The sequence below is a fragment of the Ictalurus punctatus genome, chromosome 8, assembly GCF_001660625.3.
Source record: "Ictalurus punctatus breed USDA103 chromosome 8, Coco_2.0, whole genome shotgun sequence".
NCBI lineage: Eukaryota > Metazoa > Chordata > Actinopteri > Siluriformes > Ictaluridae > Ictalurus > Ictalurus punctatus.
In genome coordinates, this window is record NC_030423.2 from 25211403 (window position 1) to 25235540 (window position 24138).

At 37.0% G+C, this 24138-nt stretch overlaps 1 protein-coding gene and 1 long non-coding RNA gene across 3 annotated transcripts in view; both read left to right on the forward strand.

Moving 5' to 3' along the window:
* clcf1 (cardiotrophin-like cytokine factor 1) overlaps positions 1 to 6204 on the forward strand; it is a 17879-nt gene extending 11675 nt beyond the window's left edge. The window contains exon 3 of the mRNA XM_047157317.2: positions 2752 to 6204. Within this exon, the coding sequence (XP_047013273.1) occupies positions 2752 to 3867 (1116 nt within the window). The 3' untranslated portion in view covers positions 3868 to 6204. The remainder of the gene's footprint in view (positions 1 to 2751) is intronic.
* A 3247-nt stretch (positions 6205 to 9451) lies between these two features.
* Positions 9452 to 19182, forward strand: LOC124628438 (uncharacterized). 2 transcript variants are annotated; one of them, XR_006982968.2, is made up of 4 exons: positions 9452 to 9882; positions 11248 to 11440; positions 17145 to 17214; positions 18605 to 19182. It is a non-coding gene; the product is annotated as an uncharacterized LOC124628438 (long non-coding RNA). The 2 variants fall into 2 exon arrangements; XR_006982967.2 differs by lacking the exon at positions 9452 to 9882 and having other exon boundaries at positions 11071 to 11440; positions 18605 to 19181.
* The last annotated feature ends 4956 nt before the right edge of the window (positions 19183 to 24138 follow it).

A 24138-nucleotide genomic window follows, 5' to 3' on the forward strand; every position in this document is an offset into this window, starting at 1 on the left:
TCTATGATGAAAAACAGAGGGAAAGAGACTAATAGATTCCTTTCTAATTTTTTTTGCAGAATATATCTAGCTATTAACAGATGCCCATCATGTCATCTGAAACTAAATTATAATCTTTTATGCACTGAGTAAAAATGTGTATAAAAATTTACGAGCTGTAGATTACAACATTCTGCCAACATATTTTACGCAGGATAAAACTATAAAAAAAAAAATAAAAAAAAGTGAATACTTTACACTCTTTTGTTTTCCTTCGAGGCCGGTAACACTTTCTATGAAAGCCATATGTGTAATGACGTAGAGTAATCGAACTCCGTTATTATACAATACTTAACTCTAATTTTGAGGTATTCCTACTCTACTTGAGCATTATTTAAACTGAATATGCTTAATCTTACTTAATTACAGAACTTTTCACCGCTTACAGTTTTGTTTAGATCTTTCGAAATCTCAAAAGGGTTTTAATTCTCTCGTTCGGCCAGTGACTTTACTCTATACATCGATAGGACGGGCGATTAAGAATCGTGCCGATCTGTCGACTGTGACCTTCTGGTGCTACACCGTGTAGTTAGCGCTATAGCAATCCTGCGTCCAAATATGGATAAGCCACATGAATGCAGTGTTGAACATGAGGATGAGCGTCCCTGGCCCTACCTTAGTAAAATGGTTCAATATGCTGGAGTAAGCAAAGACTATAAAATGTGTCATCTCATTAAAAAAAAAAAAAAAAAAAAGCATGCTGAAGCTTGAAGTTTTGCTCATTTGCTAACATTCCCTGGCTATGTTTAACTAAGTTAAGCCGGTTTTCTTTGCTAACGCCAGGTTAGACTAGTATCAATTCCAGTAGATAATAAAAAATCAACTTCTTACAGTTTTAGATCAATAGTAAAAGTTTTTTTTATTCATTTTAAACATGATTTTTTTTTTTTTTGGGGGGGGGGGGGGGGGGGGGGACATTTACATTTTACTTTTTAATACTTGAGAACATTTAAAAGTACCAACTTATTGACTTTCACTTGAGAACATTTGTGGTTGGATACTTTTACATTTAACTGAGTAAGCTTCTGACACACTATCTATACTCGTTTTATTATTATTAAGTATTATCTCTCAGTACTTTTTCCATCCTTGCCTATAAATACATTCATAACATGTTATAATTGCATTTATAAGGCATTATACAGATAGTTACAACTATTTATACATAAAAAGTCAGTTTAAGTTTTTTTATATATATATATATATATATATATATATATATATATATATATATATATATATATATATAATTAGTTATAGATATTATAACCTTACTATAACCTAAATATAATTACTTACAAGCTGTATTTATGAGCTCTAAGTAGAGTGAGACTTTTTAAATGTAAAGAAATGTATTAAATTGACAGTATTTGCAATTTTTTATGTCTCACAATTTGAATAAACCCAAATCTACACTGTAGATCTGCATAGACTTAAAAACCGTTAGAAAGAAAGAAGAAAAAAAAGAAAAAAAAGAAAAAAAGTTATTTCAAAGGTTGTTTATTACAGGTAATAAGTAAATAAATAAATAAATAAATAAATAAATAAAAAACGCACCATGCAAAGCAGGGCTTGGTGATATGAAGTGTTATGGACACTACTGAAAATGTTAATAATTCATAATGCATTATAAAACGCGCCATATATAAAGTGCAATACATTTCTGCCTAAATAATTATAACGATATCTATAACGCCGTATGAATATGTACTATAACATTATAGAAATGTGCTCATAGTTTTTTACAGATATGATCATCGTATAAAATGTCACCGAGAGCTCTTTTGGAAGGTTCTAGCGTCTTTCTGAAGAGGTTTTCTATAATGGAAATTTCTGTTGTTCTTTGAACGTTTAAGAGTTCTCCCAGAGACGAAAGGAAAAACGTTCACGTCACAGTGACGCAGAGCACTTTTTGTCCTGCCTGCTATTCAGTTTCTGCGGAGACAGGTGAATATCTGGTGCAGAGGGTAGAGGGAGGGACAAGCATGAGACGAGAGGGGGAAAAAAAAGAATTTTTCGACTTTGTGCAATTTGCCAGTGAATATCATTATGTGCTGGCCAATCAGATTTATTGTGCGGTTTTATGTGCTGTGGGCGTCAGGTAGGAACTATCCATGGCTAATCCATGACTACAGCAGCACAATGACTGGAAGTTATTAAACCACCAAAAAAGTCATTAAAAGTTGAAAGTTTTAATTTATTAGGAACATGCATACAGTGGAATTTTCCCTTATGGAAAAATCACTTTGCTTTTGTTGTTCGCGCCGGAATTCATGTGCGTAATATATGATGATTTGAAAAACACGTGCAGGTTCATTTCACCACATGAATTCCAGTAAACATGCGTGACATCATGTGATCGTGTGTGTTTATAAAAGGTAAAACCGCATTCCCCGTGGGAGAAAATCACATGTGGAAAAATAAAACCGCGTCCGCGACATGTGAAATATATTTGAAACATATCCTGTGAAGCGTGTAAAAACCGCACGAGTGAAAAAAAATCGCACGTGAGTCAGGGAACGTGTGAATTGGGTGACTTTTTTTTTGGGGTATGTCAGATTTATGATGCTGTTATCTCAGGAAATCATGAAAACTATCCTGAGAAAATGTGTTGTAATTTTAGGTCTTCTGTAATATGCAGTAAAATAATAAAATATGTATAATTCACATACAATAAGTGCTTAAGATGTGTGTTCACTGTCTGTCCCTCAGCTCTCGTATCTCGGTCCTCCATTCAGTGATCCAGGATTCTCCCCACCAAGGCCCAACATCTCGTCCCTGGCGGTTCCCAGCGCAGCCACGCGGGAAGACCTGTGGCGTGGTCTCGAGAACGGCGTCCGTCTGGCACAGAACCAGAGAGCCTACAGCGTGCTGCTGTGTGCTGTGCGTGAGCTGGCGCGCTCCACCTTGTGCCCATACCTCCAAAGCTCGCTCCTTCACTTCTGCTCCGGCCTCAGCGGACTCCTGGGCTCCATCTCAGGGCTGATGAACGCCCTGGGCCACACCCCGCCCCTTCACGGCAACGCAATGCCTTCTCAGAAATATACACCGCTGTTGTCCTCTGCGTATCAGCGGGAGAACGGGAACGGGCCGGCCCCTTTGAGGAACCACGCGTCTCGGGTTCAGAGCGGCCTGGGAGGAACGAGGGACGCTACGGCTGGGTATGAAACCGACAGGAAGAGGGATAGAGAAAGGGAGAGGGCTGAACGAGGGAGGAGAGGGAGGCGGAGAGAGGGGGAGAGCTGGACGGAGAGAGAGGACGAGGAGCGGGAAGAAGGTCTGGAGAAGTGGAAGAGGAGGAGAAGACTGCTGACTGTTGAAGATGAGGACGACGGTAAACAAACAAGCCACAGCTTCGATCCAAACAGCAACAACAATAACAACATGAACAACACCCACACAAGTTCCAAGCACTATTTCAGCAAATATGGCAAAGGCAAACACTATAACATCAACAGCACAGACAGCGATGCCCGGCTTCCTACGGAAACGGAGATAGAACGAAGGATAAGCAGAGACGAAGAGGCGGACGAGTTCCAAGAGGATGTTCCTGTCCTCTTTTCCTCTCCGTCCCTCCATTCCGGGCGCTCTGGACGCCCCATATCCTCTCCCCACCCACCGCTCTCTCCCCTCTCCCTCCTTTACGCGTACGAAGACGGGGTCACCGAGGTCGACTCGCACTTGAGCATGGCCGCTCCCTCGCCGCGCCCTGCCCTCAACGACTTCACGCGGAAAGTGGAGGGATTCTGGGTACTCAGAGAGCTGCAGAGTTGGCTGTTTAGATCAGCCAAGGACTTCACCAGACTGAAGAAGCGACTCCGTGTCTGAGCGTCTGACTCAGTGTATGTGTGTAAGTCTGTGTGAGTGAGTGAAAGCTTTTGGATAAAGGAACTGAAAAGGACTCACACTTTGCACTTGTATGGGGGGAAAAAAAAGCAAACTCACCCGGACAAAATAAATGACGACAGAAGAAGAGACAGAGTGGCTTTTCAGAGTGAGCGGCGAGTCAGCAGCTTAAGGAACGTGAATCACATTTCCGTCTTTTTGAGATGGACAAAAGGAAGACGTGAAGTAGAAATAAAGGGCAGAGAAGTGTCTGCTTTCTCATAAACTGACTCAGCACACAGTGACTCGTGATTACTGGGCGCTTTTATGCTCACACACTGTCACACTTCTCATAACGGGCTGTGTCATGCGTCTTTCTAACCACTACAGTAAGTGAGTGTCCACTTACTGCCATATTGGGCCTTTTTCCACTGCAAGCGTCTGAACCTTTGACACCGGAAAGCAATAAAAGTGGGTTTTTTTTTGTTTTTTTTCCCATTGACCACTACGCAAGATTGGTACCAAGAATAGAGTCGGGTTATAATGTATACACAGAATAACCCAGCACATTAAAGAACACACAATAGTCTAATTTGATCCATAAATCTTTCTATGAAGGGCATATATATATATATATATATATATATATATATATATATATATATGTCTGTATATATATACATATTTATTTATTAATTGTTATTAGAATCCAAAGAAGTTTTCGTACTGCGTTATGTTTAGTCTAATTTTTTTTCACAAGCAACATTTACACTAGCAAAAAATAAATTTTGTTTTTAAAAAAAAAAAAAAAAAATCAAAAGCATTTCCAATATTTCATTTCCCTCAATACATAGATACAAAGCACTAAAGAAAATGTGGGCCTTTTTCTTTGGTATTAGCGTTAAATTATTATAGCCATACCTTACGAATGCATTATAACATGTATTCAAAGTTCATAAATATACATTATAAATATGACCTATATAGAGAATTACACACTAAACGATACCACTGCGTGTTACTGGTCTTCACAGAAATCTTGCATGACATGATCGACATGTTATACTGTATTTCGCACATTTAAAGCAAAATTTCAAGCTATTTATCTTTTTACAAACGAACCCCCCCATTGGTGAAATGCACCTTCACATGTCCCCTCCCCTCCCCACATATAATTACATATCACTCACATAATCACATATGGAAAAACTTTGGATCCTGTGCAGTCCCCCCACCACCACCACCACCCCCCGCACCCCCCCCCTTCAAAAAGGGAAGCTTTATCACACACCTTTCATCCGGAATGCAAATCTTTGTGTGTCTTTAATACTTATTTAAGCCTCATAATAGAACCGTAAAAAAAAAATGGCAGGTGTGAACGAATTTTTAAAAGATACCACATAGATGGAGGACACATAATAAAGGTACAGAAGACAAGCAGCGACAGGCAACGGTACGGTTTAGTACCATTTTGTTCCTGAGAGTGTTGTCGCTGGTGCGAGCCTCAATAGCAACATTGTGCTGTTTTATTTCTCCTTTTATCCCCCCCCCCCCCCCCCCCAAAAAAAAAAAAAACAACACAAAAAAAAAACGTGTCAGCACAGTGCATTTACAGTTTAAACGAACAGAAACGCTTTCATTTTTACAGCAGGTCAGATGCCAACTTTGGGGCGGGTATTTGTAGGTCAATGGACGTCTTTACAATTCTGTTTTCTGCCTGCTGAAATGTGAATATGTGCGGATTTTGAAAAATATATATATTAAAAAGCCTTTCGTCACCGAGACATTCGATCAGTAATTTTGCTGGTGAACTAAATGTTTGATCAGACAATGGAAAAATAATGTAAATCCAAACTGTTCTTCCATTTTCGACTTGTGTTTTTACGTTTTCTTTGACGTTTTTTTTGCTTTTTTACTACTACAGTCACTTTTATTGTCATCACTGTAACATTATGTTCTGTAAAAACTCCTTTTTTTTTTACTAGAACCTCAGGTTCTCTTGGATCATGTTGAGTTTTTATGATATGCAGTGGAAAAAGGTCCATTGTTGGTGTTCATAAGTGCTTTGTGTTAGTGTGTGTGTGTGTGTGTGTGTGTGTGTGTGTGTGTGTGTGCCGCACTGAGGTTAAGGTGGTGCTAAAAGGAAGCACATTCACAAATGGACCAGGAATCCTTTTTCACATGCAAAGCGACATTGCTTTATATTTGTATATTTCGATATTGTTTTTTTTTATTATTATTTTTAATATTCTGTAATATTTATTAAAGGGTTTATTTATTATTCGTTGGTACTATTTGATGAAATGAAATGGAGTGTCTTGATTAAATCCTGGTTTGGAAGTGTGTTTCCTCTGGCTGCACTGTTTGTGTGAACGAGGTCTCATGGCTGGAGGGGAAAGCAGGCTGACTCGGAGCATACAGAGTTTTATTAGTCTGTCTAAATGAAATTTATGGCCATTCTTTCATCTAACACCACAGCCTCTCATCTACGTCTCATCTCTTCCTCTCAATCTGTCTCTCTCACGCCTCTCCTTTTTCCCCTTCACACTCACCTACTGTCTCGCTCTCACACTCGCACACACGCAATAAACACAAGGTACACATGAACGGGTAAAGTGACGAATGCGATATACATTCGTGTGCTGTAAACACTGTGGCCACACACATGCACACACACACACACACACACACACACACACACACACGCAAACACACACACACACATGAATGAAGCGGCGCACCCTCCAGTCTGTGTTTGGGGAAAAAGTAAAGAATCGGTGGGAATCTTTCTCATCCCTTCAAGCTACACACCTGCATGTGGCCAGTTGTGAAACCACACCCAATACACTACACACACACACACACACACACACATACACATACACACCGCACACACGAACATACACACACCCCAATAAACCACACACACATACTCATACACACAAACACACACACACACACACGCATACACACAAATGCACAAACACACACACACACACACACACACACTTATATACACAAACACACGAACATACACACACCCCAATAAACCACACACACACACACGCACGCACACACACATACGCATACACACCGCACACACGTACATACACACACCCCAATAAACCACACACACACACACATACACACACATGCATTCACACACGTACATACACACACACACATACACATATGTACACACGAACATACACACATGCCAGCACACAAACATGCACACACACATATACTTGCATACACACACAAACGTGCACACACCCCAACACACCACACACACATGTATACACACACACACACAACCTTTGTTTTATGAAAGACAGGATATGGTTGATGAGGTTCACATGAGATTGTGTGTGTGTGTGTGTGTGTGTGTGTGTGTGTGTGTGTGTGTGTGTGTGTGTGTGACCCTACCCTTAACCTCTTTGTTTTATCTGATGAGGTTTTAAGCTTTTTTGATGAGATTTTCGTCTCTCACACAAACACTCTCACGCACACTACTTTATTATAACCACCGTGTGTTGTTTCTATAAACGTGTGTATTATTGTAGCGTAATAATATTTAAACCTGACCCCAAACCCTTACCTCAGTAACCGTTACCTTAACACTTCCCCTAAATCTATCCAAAACTTAGCCAATCTTAAAAAAAAAACTTAATATCCTGTCTCAAATACAAATATTTTTGTGGGTTTCTATCCATGAAACTTTCTCCCTTTTGCCCAAACCGGTGCTACCTTCCAAGGCCTATTACTTTTATTATTATTATTATTATTATTATTATTATTATTATTATTATTTGTAGTAACAGTAGTAATAGAAGTAAAAAATAGTAGTAGCACTTATACTCTTATTTGACGGTGACTTAAATGATATAGAAAGGTTCATTTGTAGCTAGTGCTTATTAAGTTCGCTGCTTAATAAAATAAAAAGCAAAGAAAATAAAATTCAATTCATTAAAATAACGATTAACCTAGTAAAATCTCTAACTGCAATATCAGTAACACTAACCTCACCCAACCCTGAAATGAGAAAACACTAACTCTAACCTCAGGACTGAAAGAAAGGCATCTTGGAACAGTTCTTACAAAGTTGTTTTTTTCTTAGTGTTCAGTCAGAATGGTCCTCACAAACAACAACAACAACAACAACAACAACAACAAATACACCCCATAAAATAATAATGTATTGCTGTACCCTGTAACATTATCTTCCCATTTATCCCCACAGAGCGATAAATCCACGAAACCTTTATAATCACGAAGTAACAATTTTATAACAATTAGTTTTTTTTTAATGTGTTAATGTTTTATATATTGTATTATTATTATTATTATTATTATTATTATTATTATTATTATTATTATTATTATTATCAGTAGTAGTAGTAGTTGTAGTACTCTTATTTGACACTTTGTTGAAATTGAAATATATAGAAAGGATAAAACACGGACCCTAAGATATTAAGTTCGCTGTTTAAGCAAAATAAATCAGAAGAATTTAAAATAAAATGAAATGAAATAAAATGTGTTGTAAAATCTAAACCTTAATGTCAATAACTCAAACCTCACTAACTCTAAAAAAAAAGTTAACTAACTTTAACCCCAATTTTGGGATTAGTTTCTCAGATAAACATGTTTTGTTTTTTCTTAACACACTGTAAAAATACCATCATAGCAAGTGAAAATATCTTGAATATAGTTGAGTGTATGTATTATTTCCTACATGATTTTTAAACCTATTTCGAGACATTCATTTCAAGGTTGAAAGGTTCAGAGTTGTTCAAAACGTTTAGATTTTATTGTACACCAAGCGAAGTGAAACGATCGGGCAGTAGAAGAAGCGGTTTTCTTCTTCAACAGAGCAAAAGCATTTCGAAATCTTCATCTAATACTTGATTAAAATAATCTCATAATAAGAAATTGTAGATAGAATTGGCCCACATTTATGATATTCTCTCTATCTAAGGTGCAGTGTGTCCAGGAAAATGTCCTGTCATGTATTCCCGTAACTCTGAGAACACGAGGTCCCGACAGAGAGCTAAATCCCACACATACACACATAATGTATATGCCCGAGCAGTCGCTTAAATGCGTAATGCAGAATGTTGTGGACCGCAGCGTGACCGAAAGACATGACCGCTTGTAGCCAACAAAGGCGGCTTTGTGTACGAGTGTGAGCACACGTGTACACGTTTGTGTGTGTGTGTCATCATGTGGGTTCTGTGAATCACCGAGAAAGTCTTTTGGTGAATCACTATCACACTCTGTGTGTGTGTGTGTGTGTGCGTGTGTGTGTGTGTGTGTGTACGTGGTTGGAAGTGTGTCTGTTTATCTGTGAGTGCTTATGTATTCATGCTCCTGTCAAATACTAGTATCATTTGTACTCATCTAAAAGTCTGGTCTCATCTTTAATGTCATTCTCTCTCTCTCTCTCTCTCTCTCTCTCTCTCTCTCTCTCTCTCTCTCACTCTCTCTCTTTCTCTCTCTCTCTGTCTCTCACTCTTTCTCTCTCTGTCTCTCTCTCTCTCTTTCTCTCTCTCTCTGTCTCTCACTCTTTCTCTCTCTGTCTCTCTTTCTTTCTCTCTCTCTCTTTCTCTCTCTCTCTGTCTCTCACTCTTTCTCTCTCTCTCTCTCTGTCTCTCTCTCTCTCTCTCTCACTTTCTTTTTCTCTCTCTCTGTCTCTCTCTCTCAATCTTTTTGCCATATGCCTAACAAGGTCTGACTCTCCAGTCCTCACCGCTCTTCTCCTGCCAATCAGTCTGTCATCAGCCCATCAGCTGTGTCTTTAGTGATTGTTTATCTCTCCCCTATCGCTCATTCTGTTTCCTCACTAGCTCACAGTCCTACTGCTCTGTTTCCCTTATTAATCCTCTCTCTCTCTCTCTCTCTCTCTCGATCCTCGCTCACCTGCAGCAGATAAAAATTCCTCTTTTCTCTCTCCAGAGGATTTCATTGTCTCCCGGGGAGTTATTGCATTCCTCCCGAGATAAACTAGGCCTATTTGTCAGTATATTTCTTTAAATCTTTTGCCAAAACGAATGCCCTGGTTTCATGTCCTTCTCTCTTTCCTTCTCTCTTTCACTCTCTCATGCGCTCTCTTTTGCATTTTCAATCTCTCGTACTGTCTCTATGTCTCTACATACTGTAGGGCTAGAGAATCTAGACTATATTCTTACCAGCCATTTGATTAGGAACGCCTCTGTCATGACCTCTCTCATGAACTGCCGCTTACTGAATGTTTTTTTGTTTTTGTTTTTTGCATCACTCTGTGCACAACTCTTTAAGTCCAGGCTGTGTGTGAAAATCCCAGGAGATCGGCAGTTTCTGAAATACTCAAACCAGCCCATCTGGCATCGACAGCCATGCCACAGCCAAATTCAGTGAGATCATGTTTTCCCTATTTTAATAGGGATAAGCTCTTGCCTGGTATCTGCATTATTTTATACATTGCACAAATGTCTGATTAAATAACTGCATGAATGAGCAGGTGTATGAGTGTTCCTAATAAAGTGGCTGGTTAGTGTATAGTTTTTAAAAATACTTGCTTGATTTTTTCCATGTAGTTCCTTGTTACATACTTTATTATTTTAACTCCATAAATGTTTTTTTTTTTTTAAATCACTAAACTATTTTTTTTAAAGGTTTTCCTTTTTCCATGTGTTCCCTTTCCAGAATTTTCCCCTGTAGTTTTATACAGTTTTCCAGGACTTTCCATGTTTAATATTCTCGCCTTTTTTATGGATCGTCTAAAGACTACCGATAAAGAGCTTCACTGTTTGGGGTCTATATTATTAGAATTTTATTTCTTACCCAAATCTTATCCAGAAAAAAAAAATCCATCTCTTGTCTTAAACCTCTATTTTTAATTTTAAGATTCATATTTTTAATAATAATTTTATAAACAATATTAGTCATTTAAAATATTGTTTATTGTATGATTATTATTATTATTATTATTATTATTATTATTATTATTATTATTATTATCATTATTAGTTGTAATAGTAGAAGTAAAAGTAGTAGTAGGTATTTACCAATTATTTGCCAGTTTAAAAAGAATACATTAATATATATATATATATATATATATATATATATATATATATATATATATATATATATATATATATATATATATATATATAAATACAAATATAGAGTAGGCATAAGATGTGCAACAAAAGTAAAAAAAAAAAAAAAAAAAAAAGAAGAAGTAGCGAAACTACTAACCTAGAAAAATCTAAACCTAACATTGCTAACACTAACTCTAACCTGAAAAAAAACTAGGATTAGTTTGCGATATAATGATCTTTGGCATAAAGATTGCGATATAATAACCCTTGGCATATCGCTCTCTCTTACCCTTAGACTAACCCTTCCTGTTACAGCACAGCGCTCACCTGCCGCTCCCCCGCCCCCGCTCCTGCCGTGCAATGGAATCTCCCACCTCCATAGCTGCAGGGCTGGGCCGACTCTCCCAACCGCTCGGCGCAGGGGGAGACCTCAGGCATCAGCTGACTGATTTATGGCTTACTAAACTCATCTTTCCAGATAACTGCAGGTAACCACAGAGGTGTGTGAGTTTGTGTGTGCTTGTCAGGGTGTGTGTAAATGTGCTGTAATGTGTTTCAGTGTTATTCAACATGATTGCATTGTGCATGATTATTTTGGACAGCGTTCATAAATTTTGATGTCGCTGCACGTGTGTTATTGGGTTGAAGAGATGGGTTTCTTGATGTGTGTGTGTGTGTGTGTGTGTGTTTATGAGGGAGAGTGTTGAGTGAAGGAGAAAATAGGATGACATAGTGAATGTTCAGTGGAAGCTAATGGGAGGTCTGACATGCTCACTGGCAGCATCTGAGATCCCTTAAATGAGCAACACAAAACAAAAGAGCAGAAAAGGCGGGAGAGTGTTAATATGAAGTGTTATATGAACTTTGTCAATAAGAGGGTGTTAGCCAAGTCTCTCTCTCACACACACACACATACACACACACACTTACACTCATGCACTCTTATGCACAAGCGGGTTCATGAGGACACTCACAAAGAGCACTGTGTGTGTGTGAAAGGTAAATAAAAAGCTTTTAGTGTCCCAGACGGGACGACAGAGATTACAGTCCCAAAAAACCTCCCACACTGTTTTACACACACACACACACACACACGCACATATTTATTCGTTCTACCATTCTAATCTCTTCTAACACTCTGCCCTCCCACCCCCCCACTCTCTCTCTCTCTCTCGCTCTCGCTCTCTCTCTCTTTCTCTCTCTCAGTTGGTCCTATTTTAAGAGGCTTTTAAAAGTTCCAAGAATTTTCAACATAAACGAATGAGCCCATGCAGTCCAGGTTCCATAAAATCCGGATGAAAGCAGAAGGTTCCTTCATTCCTTTCTGCTCTCTCTCACTCTTACTCTCTCTCTCTCTCTCTCTCTCTCTCTCTCTCTCTCTCTCTCTCTCGCTCATTTCGTCCTGTTGTTTCTCATTGACCCAAACACGGTGTGACAGATGAGGACTGGTTTTCTCACGCTGAGAGAGAGAGAGACAGAGCGGGGGGGTGAGAGAGCAGAGCAGGTGATCACTTGGCGCACTGGAAAGCAGAACTTGATGGAACTGGTGCGCGCGCCCTGGGAATAGTTCCCCTCATTAACGACAATTTGAAATTACACTGGCGGCGTTCCATCAAATCGTCAAAGAAGCACACATCTGAAAGAACACTTGCGTTTCGTTCATCATCAAAGAAAAAAGCGACGGGCCTGTTTGTTCCTGATTTAATGAGGCGTGAATAAACAACACGAGTAGGCCTAAACAGCTTTCATAATTTAATTCTCAGGTGGGATGGATTTATGCTTCCCTTCACGTGGTCTTTTTTCATGGCCCCGGTTCCTGCACGTAAGTCGTAATTATGAAGGTGCAATATGGCCTCGAGTATGTGTTTTGGCATTTTTATTTCATTCTTGAAAAGTAGCCTACGTAATACAACCAGCAGTCACAGATACAGTATTAAGCCAGCAGCTACAGCATCAGTCACAATCGAAAATAAGTTGTTTTTAGGAAAATAAATCGGTACTAAACTGTACAAATCCTCTAAAGTGTACAGCTTTTCTACTTGAGAGGATTTATACAGTTCTACGTGGGTATCTTTTCCCTAGTAAAAGGTCCAACTGTGTATTTAAAATCCTTTTTTTTAATCTCTTTTTTATTTCCTCATTCCCAGGTGAAAATATATATAAGGTAAGGTACAAAAGAGAAATAATAAAAGGTTTAGTACCTTTTTTTTTTCTGACAGGGTGATTATAACTTGAAGGAAAGTTTATGTGCGATTTTCAGGTTGTGAACCTATAAAAACTCTGATATTACATGAAAGAATAACATTCTGGACTATGCCGCAAATCTTCAATTACTTAAGGGACGTTATTGAATATTCTCCAAGTCTTTAACTGCTGTAAATTAACATTCTGGAATATTCCTCAAGTCTTTATCTGCTGTATATTAACATTCTGGAATATTCCTCAAGTCTTTAACTGCTGTATATTAACATTCTGGAATATTCCCCGTCTTTAACTCCTGTACATTAACATTCTGGAATATTCCTCAAGTCTTTAACTGCTGTAAATTAACATTCTGGAATATTCCCCAAGTCTTTAACTGCTGTATATTAACATTCTGGAATATTCCCCGTCTTTAACTGCTGTAAATTAACATTCTGGAATATTCCCCAAGTCTTTAACTGCTGTATATTAGCATTCTGGAATATTCCCCAAGTCTTTATCTGCTGTACATTAACATTCTGGAATATTCCTCAAGTCTTTAACTGCTGTATATTAACATTCTGGAATATTCCTCAAGTCTTCAACTGCTGTAAATTAACATTCTGGAATATTCCCCAAGTCTTTATCTGCTGTACATTAACATTCTGGAATATTCCCCAAGTCTTTAACTGCTGTATATTAACATTCTGGAATATTCCACGTCTTTAACTGCTGTAAATTAACATTCTGGAATATTCCCTGTCTTTATCTGCTGTATATTAACATTCTTGAATATTCCCCGTCTTTATCTGCTGTATATTAACATTCTGGAATATTCCCCAAGTCTTTAACTGCTGTAAATTAACATTCTGGAATATTCTCCAAGTCTTTAACTGCTGTAAATTAACATTCTGGAATATTCCCCGTCTTTAACTGCTGTAAATTAACATTCTGGAATATTCCCCGTCTTTATCTGCTGTATATTAACATTCTGGAATATTCCCCAAGTCTTTAACTGCTGTAAATTAACATTCTGGAATATTCTCCAAGTCTTTAACTGCTGTAAATTAACATTCTGGAATATTCCCCAAGTCTTTAACTGCTGTAAATTAACATTCTGGAATATTCCCCAAGTCTTTAACTGATGTAAATTAACACTCTGGAATATTCCCCAAGTCTTTAACTGATGTAAATTAACACTCTGGAATATTCCCCAAGTCTTTAACTACAAAAGAAAGGCTTGCAAGCACTTTTGTTGTGGATAAAGAGTTTTCAAAAAAAGAAAGAAAAAAAAGCTGATTTTCTACGAATAGTGATGAGAGATGCTAATAGGAATAATTACTAACGATAATTGCTACACTTTTGAATCTCTGGGACTGGTACTGGCTCTGTCACGTGATTTAGGTACAGACTGAATAATTCACAATAGACAGTAAATCAGAATTTTTTTTTTTTTTTTCAGATTTCAGAAACCACAAAGCTCAACAGGGTTTTAGTATGCTAGTCTGATTTGTACTAGCATAAGAATTTGCATATGATGTAGACTATTTTCTTGAGATAAGTGTGTCTGCTAAATACCGTAAATGTAAACGTAAATGTTTCACATCTCTAACATTTGCCCTATTATTACTGGGAAGCATTATTAGCTACAGCTTGTGTCGTAGTTGTAATTAGCTGCAGATAGGTTTATTGCATTCTAGCTTAGCTGCTAGATTTTTTGCCTTGTTAAGCACCACAGAAACAATTCATTTATCCAGAACTGTAAAGTTTAGGAAGAACTAAACCCCATGAAACTTTTAATTTTACAACAGAAACTATAATAAGTCATTGTTTGCTCTGCTGTCCCAAGTTTCCCAGTTAACTAGCATACATTTGTGTTTTGCACACAAATGCACAACAAATGTTCCCTTGTGGTTAATAAAGTTATTTCAAGATATTTCATGAATGTTATGGGAACTTCATTAAAGAGTCATGGGAACTTTTATTTTCTTACAAGTTTACAAAAGCACATGTCTTCGTTTTATGCAAGGTATACAAAGAGATTTATGAAACTGTGCTACACACCACTGTACGTTAGAATATTTTTATTAGTCTACTGATCGTTTGCTTTCAGAACATTGCAGTTATCCACTGGAGGAATGTGAAATCAGTAGGGCTAACTGATTTTAAGTTCTTGGAGTTTCACATACTGATTTTTGTAGCATTTTAGTCTGTCAAATGTGGCTGTTTACATACAGTAGCTGCTGGCATTAGGGATTTGTGCAATGAAACTGTTCAGATTTTAAAACTGTAAGATCTGATATAGTTCTTGCATTTTTCTGTTGTAGGACATCTGCCTCATGGTTTTGCCATGTTGTGTGTTCTGAGATGCTTTTCTGCTCAACGTGGTTGTAAAAAGTGGTTATTTGAGTAACCGCAGTCTTCCTGTCAGCTCAGACCAGTTTGGCTATTCTCTTCTGAGCTCTCTCACTAACAAGGTGTTTCCTCCTGCAGAACTGCCCCTCACTGAATGCTTGTTTCTGCTGTTTATCTCACCATTTTACATACCGTTGTGCGTTAATTTTTTTTTTTTTTTAAATCCCAGGAGATCAACCTTTACTGAAATACGTCTGGCACCAACAACCATTCAGAAAAGCTTAGTGAAATGTCTGACGCCACCTGTCATTAAGTTAGACACTGAAATCTTGTGCGTGTATATATCAGCATATAGATTTATTACCATATTATTTAATGAAAAGTGAGCATAAAGATAAGCCATCGAGAATTCACTAATGCACCGTATCTGAGCTGCTGCTCCTGTGTAAATGGTACATGACAGAATACAATATCCGATTGCAGACGGTATTTATTTTGTGTCAACGTCTGGCTAGTCATCTGATGGCCTAATTAGGAAGGAATTTATCTAAAACTCAGCATCTTTCCACAACCCAGCCGCAGTCCAAGAAATGCTCTGTTCCATTTGGTGAGAGCTGTCAAGGTAAAGACGTGCTGTTAAAATAATGAAAAATGAAAATTCTCCGGAGCCTTCCTTTTAAATGCTTGAATGCTACTGTTTAGGGGAAGCACACCTGCTTTTGGAGTAAAAGACACACACACCCACACACACACACACACACACACACAGATGGGTTTCAGCGCAGCACTGCGGGTGAAATTGCAGACACATGTTGGCTCTCAAGGTAAGAAATCAGACCCTACAAGGGCTTGAAACCTCTTCTGTGACCTTTAGAGGATGCAGACTGGGGGCCAGGGTCAAGCACACAGAAATGAGACGGATGAGATGGGACAAAATGTAATTCCATATGGTTACAGCGATACCATTTCGTCTTCGTGCACACTTTGAAAGATAACTACAGCAATTTACTGGTAGCAGAGTGTTTTTACTGTAGATACGTGTAAATATAATGACTGTATGAACTAAAACAGAATAGAAGATAAAATAAAACCCCCTGCATTTGGTCATGTGGTTTTATCCAAAGCAACTTATGAGTGAGAGAGGATACAAGTCAGATATTGAAGGTTAAGGGTTTCGTTCAAAAACCAAACCATGGCAGCTTGGAGATGTTCGGATTTGAACGCACAACCTTTGGATATATAATTCAAAACCTTACCTACTGAGCCACCATGTCTATCTCCATCCGCTTGCATTGATTCACCCACCTCCACCACTGAATGAACTCACGCTAAAAGATGAATTTCAGTGCTTTATCAAACCAAAGTTTTTACTAGCATATAAAACTCAAACAGGGTGTGTATTCACCTAAAATAGTTGCTAAAATGAAGTGATCCATTAATTTGCAGATGTTAATAGAAGGAGATTTTGTTTTTGTACTATTCTCACCCCTAAAAACTTTTGATATACCACTATGCATAGTTTTCTCTGGTATTTTATTGTAAACCAGAACACTGCTTTATTTGCCTAATTTTTTAAAGTATAATTCTGTAAACCATAAGCGAGTATTTTACTGTAAAACCATCACTGTATATTTACAACATTTTTTTTTTTTACAGTGTAAAAGAGGTGAAGGACCAAAAAAATAATCCACACAAAGAGAATCAATACGTTCTTCTCTTGTCAAAGGTATTCTTAAAGGCTATCTGGAAAAATATATATATATATATACAGTAGACTGCACTAATATTGGCACTCTAACAGTAGTAAATATGAGTAAAGAAAGCTGTGAAAAATTGGCTTTATTGTTTAACCGTTTGATCTTTGATTCCAAAAGTTCACAAAAATACTCTGCTGTCATAGATATCAAACAATTGCAAACACAGCACAGGTTTATCAACAACAAAAAAAGTTCTGTTTTTCTGCCAGAGGACCTGGACATATTGTTAGGATACATGGCATCCTGGACTCTATCAAATATCAACAGATATTAAATGAAAACCTGACTGCCTCTGCCAGAAAGCTTAAAATGGGCCGTGGTTGGATCTTCCAGCAGGACAATGATCCAAAACATACATCAAAATCGACACAAAAATGGTTTACTGACCACAAAATCAAGGTCCTGCCATGTCCATCCCAGTCCCCTGACTTCAAACCTATATAAAACCTGTGGTGTGAACTGAAGAGGAGAGTCCACCAGTGTGGACCTTGAAATGTGAAGGATCTGGAGAGATTCTGTATGGAGGAACGGTCTCAGATCCCTCGCCATGTATTCTCCAACCTCATCAGGCATTATAGGAGAAGACTCAGAGCTGTTATCTTGGCAAAAGGAAGTAGCACAAAGTACTGACTAAAAGGGTGCCAATAATTGTTGCACACCTATATTTAACAATGATATTTTTTCTAAACCTGTGTTGTGTTTGCAATTGTTTGATATCCATGAGAGCAACAATAAAGACAATTTCTCACAGCCTTCTTTGCTCATATTTACCAAGGGTGCCAATATTAATGGAGGGCACTGTATAGTATAATGTAAATTAAGTATAAAGTGTTAAATTTCCCTATGTATGGAGACTTTTGCAACACCCTGTAGATTTCTGGTATTTTACTGTAAACCAGTGCTCACCAACCCTCTTCCTTGAGATCTGCCTTCCTACAGGTTGCATCTCCGACCAAAATCTAACAAACCTCTTTTAGTTCATCAAGAACTTCTTAAGGCAATGATTAGATGGTCATGTGGGCACGATTATGGTTGGAGCTAAAGTCTTCAAGAAGGTAGATCTCCAGGAACAGAGTTGGTGACCACTGCTGTAAACCAATGCACTGCTTTAAATTGCTCAACTATATACATTATTATTTTACATCCTGTAAAATAATAAAACAATGTTTTGCAAATTTACAATTTTTTTTATTATTATTATTATTATTTTTTTTACAATTCCCTGAAACAAACATGAAACAATATTCTGTGTGTAAATTGTTATCACTCATATCACAAGCTCCTTCGAGAAGTGATTGATTGGCATGATTGTTAAATGTGTTAAATCGTTCATTCATCTTCAGTAAGCCTTTTATCCAGGTTATGGTGGATCTGGAGCCTATCCCAGAACACCGGAACACACCCTGAGCAGGATGCTGGTCAGACCACACACGTGCTCAAACACACCTATTCCGGCATGTTTTCGGAAAGTAGGAGGAAACGGGAGAACTCAGAGGAAATCCACGCGACACAGAGAGAACATGCCACAGTGACCCAGGCAGCCTGGAGCTGTGAGACAGCAGCACTACCACCATGCCACCCTTCTACAGTGACACCAGTCCTAAATAAAGATTTTGATTAATGCTAATACAATAAAATGCATTATTTAAATAGATTATAATCCTAGACATAATAAAATATGATCATTATGAACTGTAAAGTTGGAAGTCACTCATTAGATTGGTGTGTGCGGAAGGTAGCTCATGTTTTGGAAATTTTATTCAGAAAAAAAACAAAGAACAACATCCTGTTGTATATCAGTATATCAAGGAAATACACTAACTGGGGGGAAAAATAAAGATCGAAATCACTTCCTGGAGGAAGTTTCATCATTCTGAAGTGTGTTTGGATTGTAAAAGATACAAAACGGTGCAATAAACATCTCTTTATCTTATCACGTGTAAAAATGGTTATCAACAAATTTGCAGTTTGGACGAAGTTGGACAAAGAGAGATCTGTTTTAAATGATTGAAATGCGTTTAGAGGCTAATTTCAAATAGGAGAAGAAGTTACGGCATGCAGTGACAAAATGTGTTGGTGTTTTTTCAGGTTATTAATAACAATTAATATTAATATCAACCTTGCTACAGACATCTGTAACTGATGTTATGATTATGATAGAGCATTAAGCGTGGAAATTCTAGATTTAAATGTAAATATTGTAATACATTTCCCATTACAAGTTCAGGGATTCCTAGTTTTTCACTTTTTTTTTTTTTTTTTACTAGTAAATAACATTTTTCCCTTCTTTTTTCTTCTAACATTAATCACTATAAACTTACAGTGGGGTCCAAAAGTCACTAGTGAAAATGTTTCTATCTTGCATTCTTTTCTAATTTAATACAGCTATTTTCATTACAAATTATATTACTGATAATAGCCTGAGTGAAAAGTACAAGCTTTGAAATATTTGCATGAATTTGCATGAAAACCTTCTGATCTATTTTAGATCAAATTGACTGAGCACACGCTTCAATAGTCGATATTGTGCATGAGGAAAATCTGAACTTTTGTACAAAGCAGTTAACATGGGAAATAGCAGAACTTTGCTTACATTTAAATGATTATTGTCATTAGTAGTAGTAGTAATATTATAGCTCACATAATTTAGAGACCTAGAAATAGTGCAGAATCTTGATTATTAAATATTCAAGATATTAAACATTAAAATTCTTTGTTTTAAATATTTCAAAATTCCAAAATTTTCTGTCAATTTTTTCGGTGATCTCAGACCTCTGGACCTCGTTGTATACTATTTTGAGGAAAATATCACATCGGTAATTGTAAGAACAATTCATTAATCCAAAAAACAATAAATAATAATCCAGCTGTACTACTGCACACATAAAATCTTCATACTCTTTTCTCGTGAACTTTTCTGGCTGATTCCTCTCAAAGTCCTGAAGACCGTTTTGGAACGTTTTCAAAGTACAACTGAACAGTTCATAAACAGGATAATTTATAGTTCATGTAGGTCTCATAATACCAAACTTTACACCCCAGCACTGTTAAATTCTTGATTATGATAGGAGTTAATCAATTTTCTATAACAGTCGCTCTGACTGTACTGCTCGATGGTGATAAATTCCCATGTTTACATTAATTCGCATGTTCTAATACGTTATAGTTTCTATGGCAACAACTCTTTACATGGACTTCTGTGGCGGACGCTCCACATAATTGTAGTCTAATAATAAACAAATTAAAAAACGTGCCGTTAACAAATGAAATGTATAGTCGATAATTGATGGTATGGTGATGTTTTCTTTAAGGAGATATTTATTTCGAATTTATTTGGAGGCGTGTCCACTGTGTTCGAAGTTTTCCGCCACAGGAAAGTCTTCAGGGCAGAGAAGTTTATGCTTTCCAGTTTTTCAGTAACACGACAGGCTGCATTTGTCTTTTTGTCTCATTAACTTCAATAGATACACATTTTCAACATTAAATATAACTATAAATAGTTTAAATGTCGGATATTTTGTATATTAATAAATAAGAAATTGCAATCGTTGGCAAATCGCTGTGTTATATTTCACAAGTAGTAAAACAGTCAACTTCAGGGTGGTAATAGTAGTCGGGTGAATTTTTCATATAACAGCACACCCGCAAGTGCCTCCTTACTTACTTAAGCCATTGAACATAAGTGTTCTGTGCAACTGAACCTTGAAATCAGCTTCTTCCCATTTTCTTTTGTGGTTATCAATCAACTTTGTCGCCGCAGGTCCCGACTCATTTTCTCCTTAAGACTCACATCATTCAAAGGACGATAATGTTTTTTTTTTTTACACTAAACCCGCCACAATCCTGAACTTATCCCACGTTTATTTGTAGGGGACTTAACTCCAAATTCCCTTGAGTCCTACAGTGTCTAGAGGAGTTAGTTCTAACCCTCTCGGTTCTCGTACTTATTAAATAGGAACGGCATGTCAGTAAAATCGGACGGTAATTACAACTAGAAATAAAACTCACACCGTGTTGGCCTCAAAGGACCAAGCTGGGAAATTACTGCCTTATAACAGATGATTGGCAAGGCTGACTTATAAAAGTCAGAAAGTGTGTCCTTTTTAACATGAACATGTTTATCCGTTTATCCATGTATTCATTTATATCCAAAGGATTTCCCAAATGAGACAGAATCCAATCCAAGCATAGAGCACCTAGAGGAGTTACAAAGGAATCATACTTTTATCTGTATATTAAACATACAATTTTACAAGGTGGAGACAGTTAACCTGCAGCGGAGTGCTGGATAATAATCATCATCAAACATCATCAATCACCTCAGCATGTAACAGAACAGCAAAAGGGAACACGCCTAGTCATATACACCCACACGCACACTCAGAGGGTGTTTCGGTATCGACGTTCAAGTGCTCTCGAAAAAGCTGAGTCGTCACATTGGGCAAAAGTTGTAAAAAAACAAAACAAACAACAACATATTTTTAAAGGGTTTGGGATGAATGTTTTTAGTTTTCTAAATAGATCATACAATGGAAAATCAAACACAACGTTCACACAAGTGCCGTAGGAAGCCTGAAATTCTGTCTCATTTACTCTTTTTCCACACACACACCGGTGTCACTTTTTTAACGTAGTTTTAACCACAAGTACTAAAGTTTAAAAACAGTTTACTGAAGTTCAGTGCCAACACACACTCCCGAAAACATGTTTGGGGGAAAAAAAATCGAGCCAGACAAACACTAATGGGCTTCTTTGTACACTTCGGAATAAAAATGTCACTTTCTGTAAGCAAGATAATGCAAAAAGAAACAGAAGACACATCTGTGAATGGATTTCTTTATACATAAAAGACACCCAATACAGTTTTTCATGAATGCTTATACACTCTTAATGCACACTGACACATGATTCTTAACAACTAAGGCTCGTCTGTCTTTTACTTAAGCACTTGCAGGGAAACACATTTTACTGAAAATTTTTCTCATTATAAACTCCTTACGCATTTTTCCCCACGTGTCCTAAGGACAAATTTCTTGATAATCTCTTGTTCCATATTTTTGGAAATGAGAACAGGAAGACAAACATTACAGAACGTCTCGCTACAGTTCTACATCTGGACACTTTGGACACTTATAAAAGAGTCCTTTGAGGGTTCTTTGCTTTTCTTTTTTTTTTAAATGGATTTTACTTGGAACCCATTCAATGTGAATTAAAAACCCTTTGTTCCAGTTTTCTCTCTCTATATATATACATAGAATCATCAAAGCTTCCCTCGGTGGAACAAACCAAAGATTTACAGTAGTATATGAAACTTCTTTTTGTTTTTGTTTTTCAAAGTGACACCAAAGTGTGATTTTATATTAGCGTTATAATTAGAAATGCCACTGATTCAATACCAAGAATCTTATAACAAATGGAAACAAATGGAAAAGATTGGAATTGTGTTTAGAATTTTTTTCCCTGTAATGTTTACATATAAAAAAAACTAAATTGTCAGGGTTGATTTTATATATATATATATATATATATATATATATATATATATATATATATATATATATATATATATATATATTTGCTATGTACATTATTTTTATACGGAAGCTGCAGTCTTGTGTAATTAATGTGTCTAGCTAAGTATTTTTAAGCGATTCAGTTTTTTTTTTTTTTTAAATCATTTTAAACCTGAGTAGGTTTTTTTTTTCAGGATTTTTATCGGAAAAGAAAAGTGTTCCTGTGTCATCTTTAATTATAACACAAAACAGCAGTGTCAGCCCTGCGTTTTTAAAACGCATTCAGGCACAATTTATAGTGTGAATCATTCACACGTTTCTTCCAGTGTTAAATGTGACAAAACCAAGACAGAAGAGTTAGCTAGAATGAAGATTGAGCTAGAAGTGGAGGTATACCGGTAGATAAGGTACGAGTACAAGGTTCACTTTAGATAGTTAAGCATTCCTATCTTTTTTTTCTTTAAAAAAAAATTGTTCTACTTGGAACCCTTTCCGATAAGGAAATATTTTATTGTGGAACCTTTTAAATAGTTCCCCAAAGGTCCAACCAAAGATTTGTCCTTTTTAACAATACAATTCCTTACATGAAATTCTGGTTGCATCAATTTAGAGAGACAAAGTAATTTATTTTACAGTATTATTCAAGAACATTATATATAATGTACACAACAAAGTGCAACAAACAATCTTGCTTAGTTCTTTTTTTTTAGTTCTACAAAGCGAGAATTTCAGTTTTTTAGAATGTGTTCACGTGTATCACGTGTTGTTGCCACATCACAGCTCCTGGGTTTGATCCTGAGCTGTCTTGAACAGGCTACTGTCCGTGCATGTAGAGTTTCACATGTTCTCTCAAGTTTCACCTGGGTATCCTCCGGATTCTCCGGTTTCCTCCTACAGTCCGGTTATGCTGAATTAGCGTGTGAATGTGGGAGCTCATGGTGCCCAGGGTTACAGGGATAGGCTCCAGATCCAACGCATCCCTAAAGACGAATAAATGAGTTCTGTAGACATACAGAACATTAAAAGTGTTCTCTGGAGATTCACAGTTTTGCCAGTTTTAGATTTGCCATTTTATCTGAGAGAATAAAATGAAATGAGAATGAATGAAATGAAATTCAGGTTGCACTAGTTTACCATGGCTTCAGTCATGTACAAGAATCATTTTCCCAACACTGTTGGACAGAAAGTATCCTTCTTTTAACAAAGGAAAATGTTTTCTTTATTTATATGTTACGTTAATTAATTATTAATTACCAATTAATTCACATCATGCTGTAGGTGGCATAGTACAAAGGTTTTTTTTTTCTTATTCATGTGAAAACATCAAAGTAGGTTACAATGCGCCTTTACATACATATTTCATAGTATATCATTGGCTTT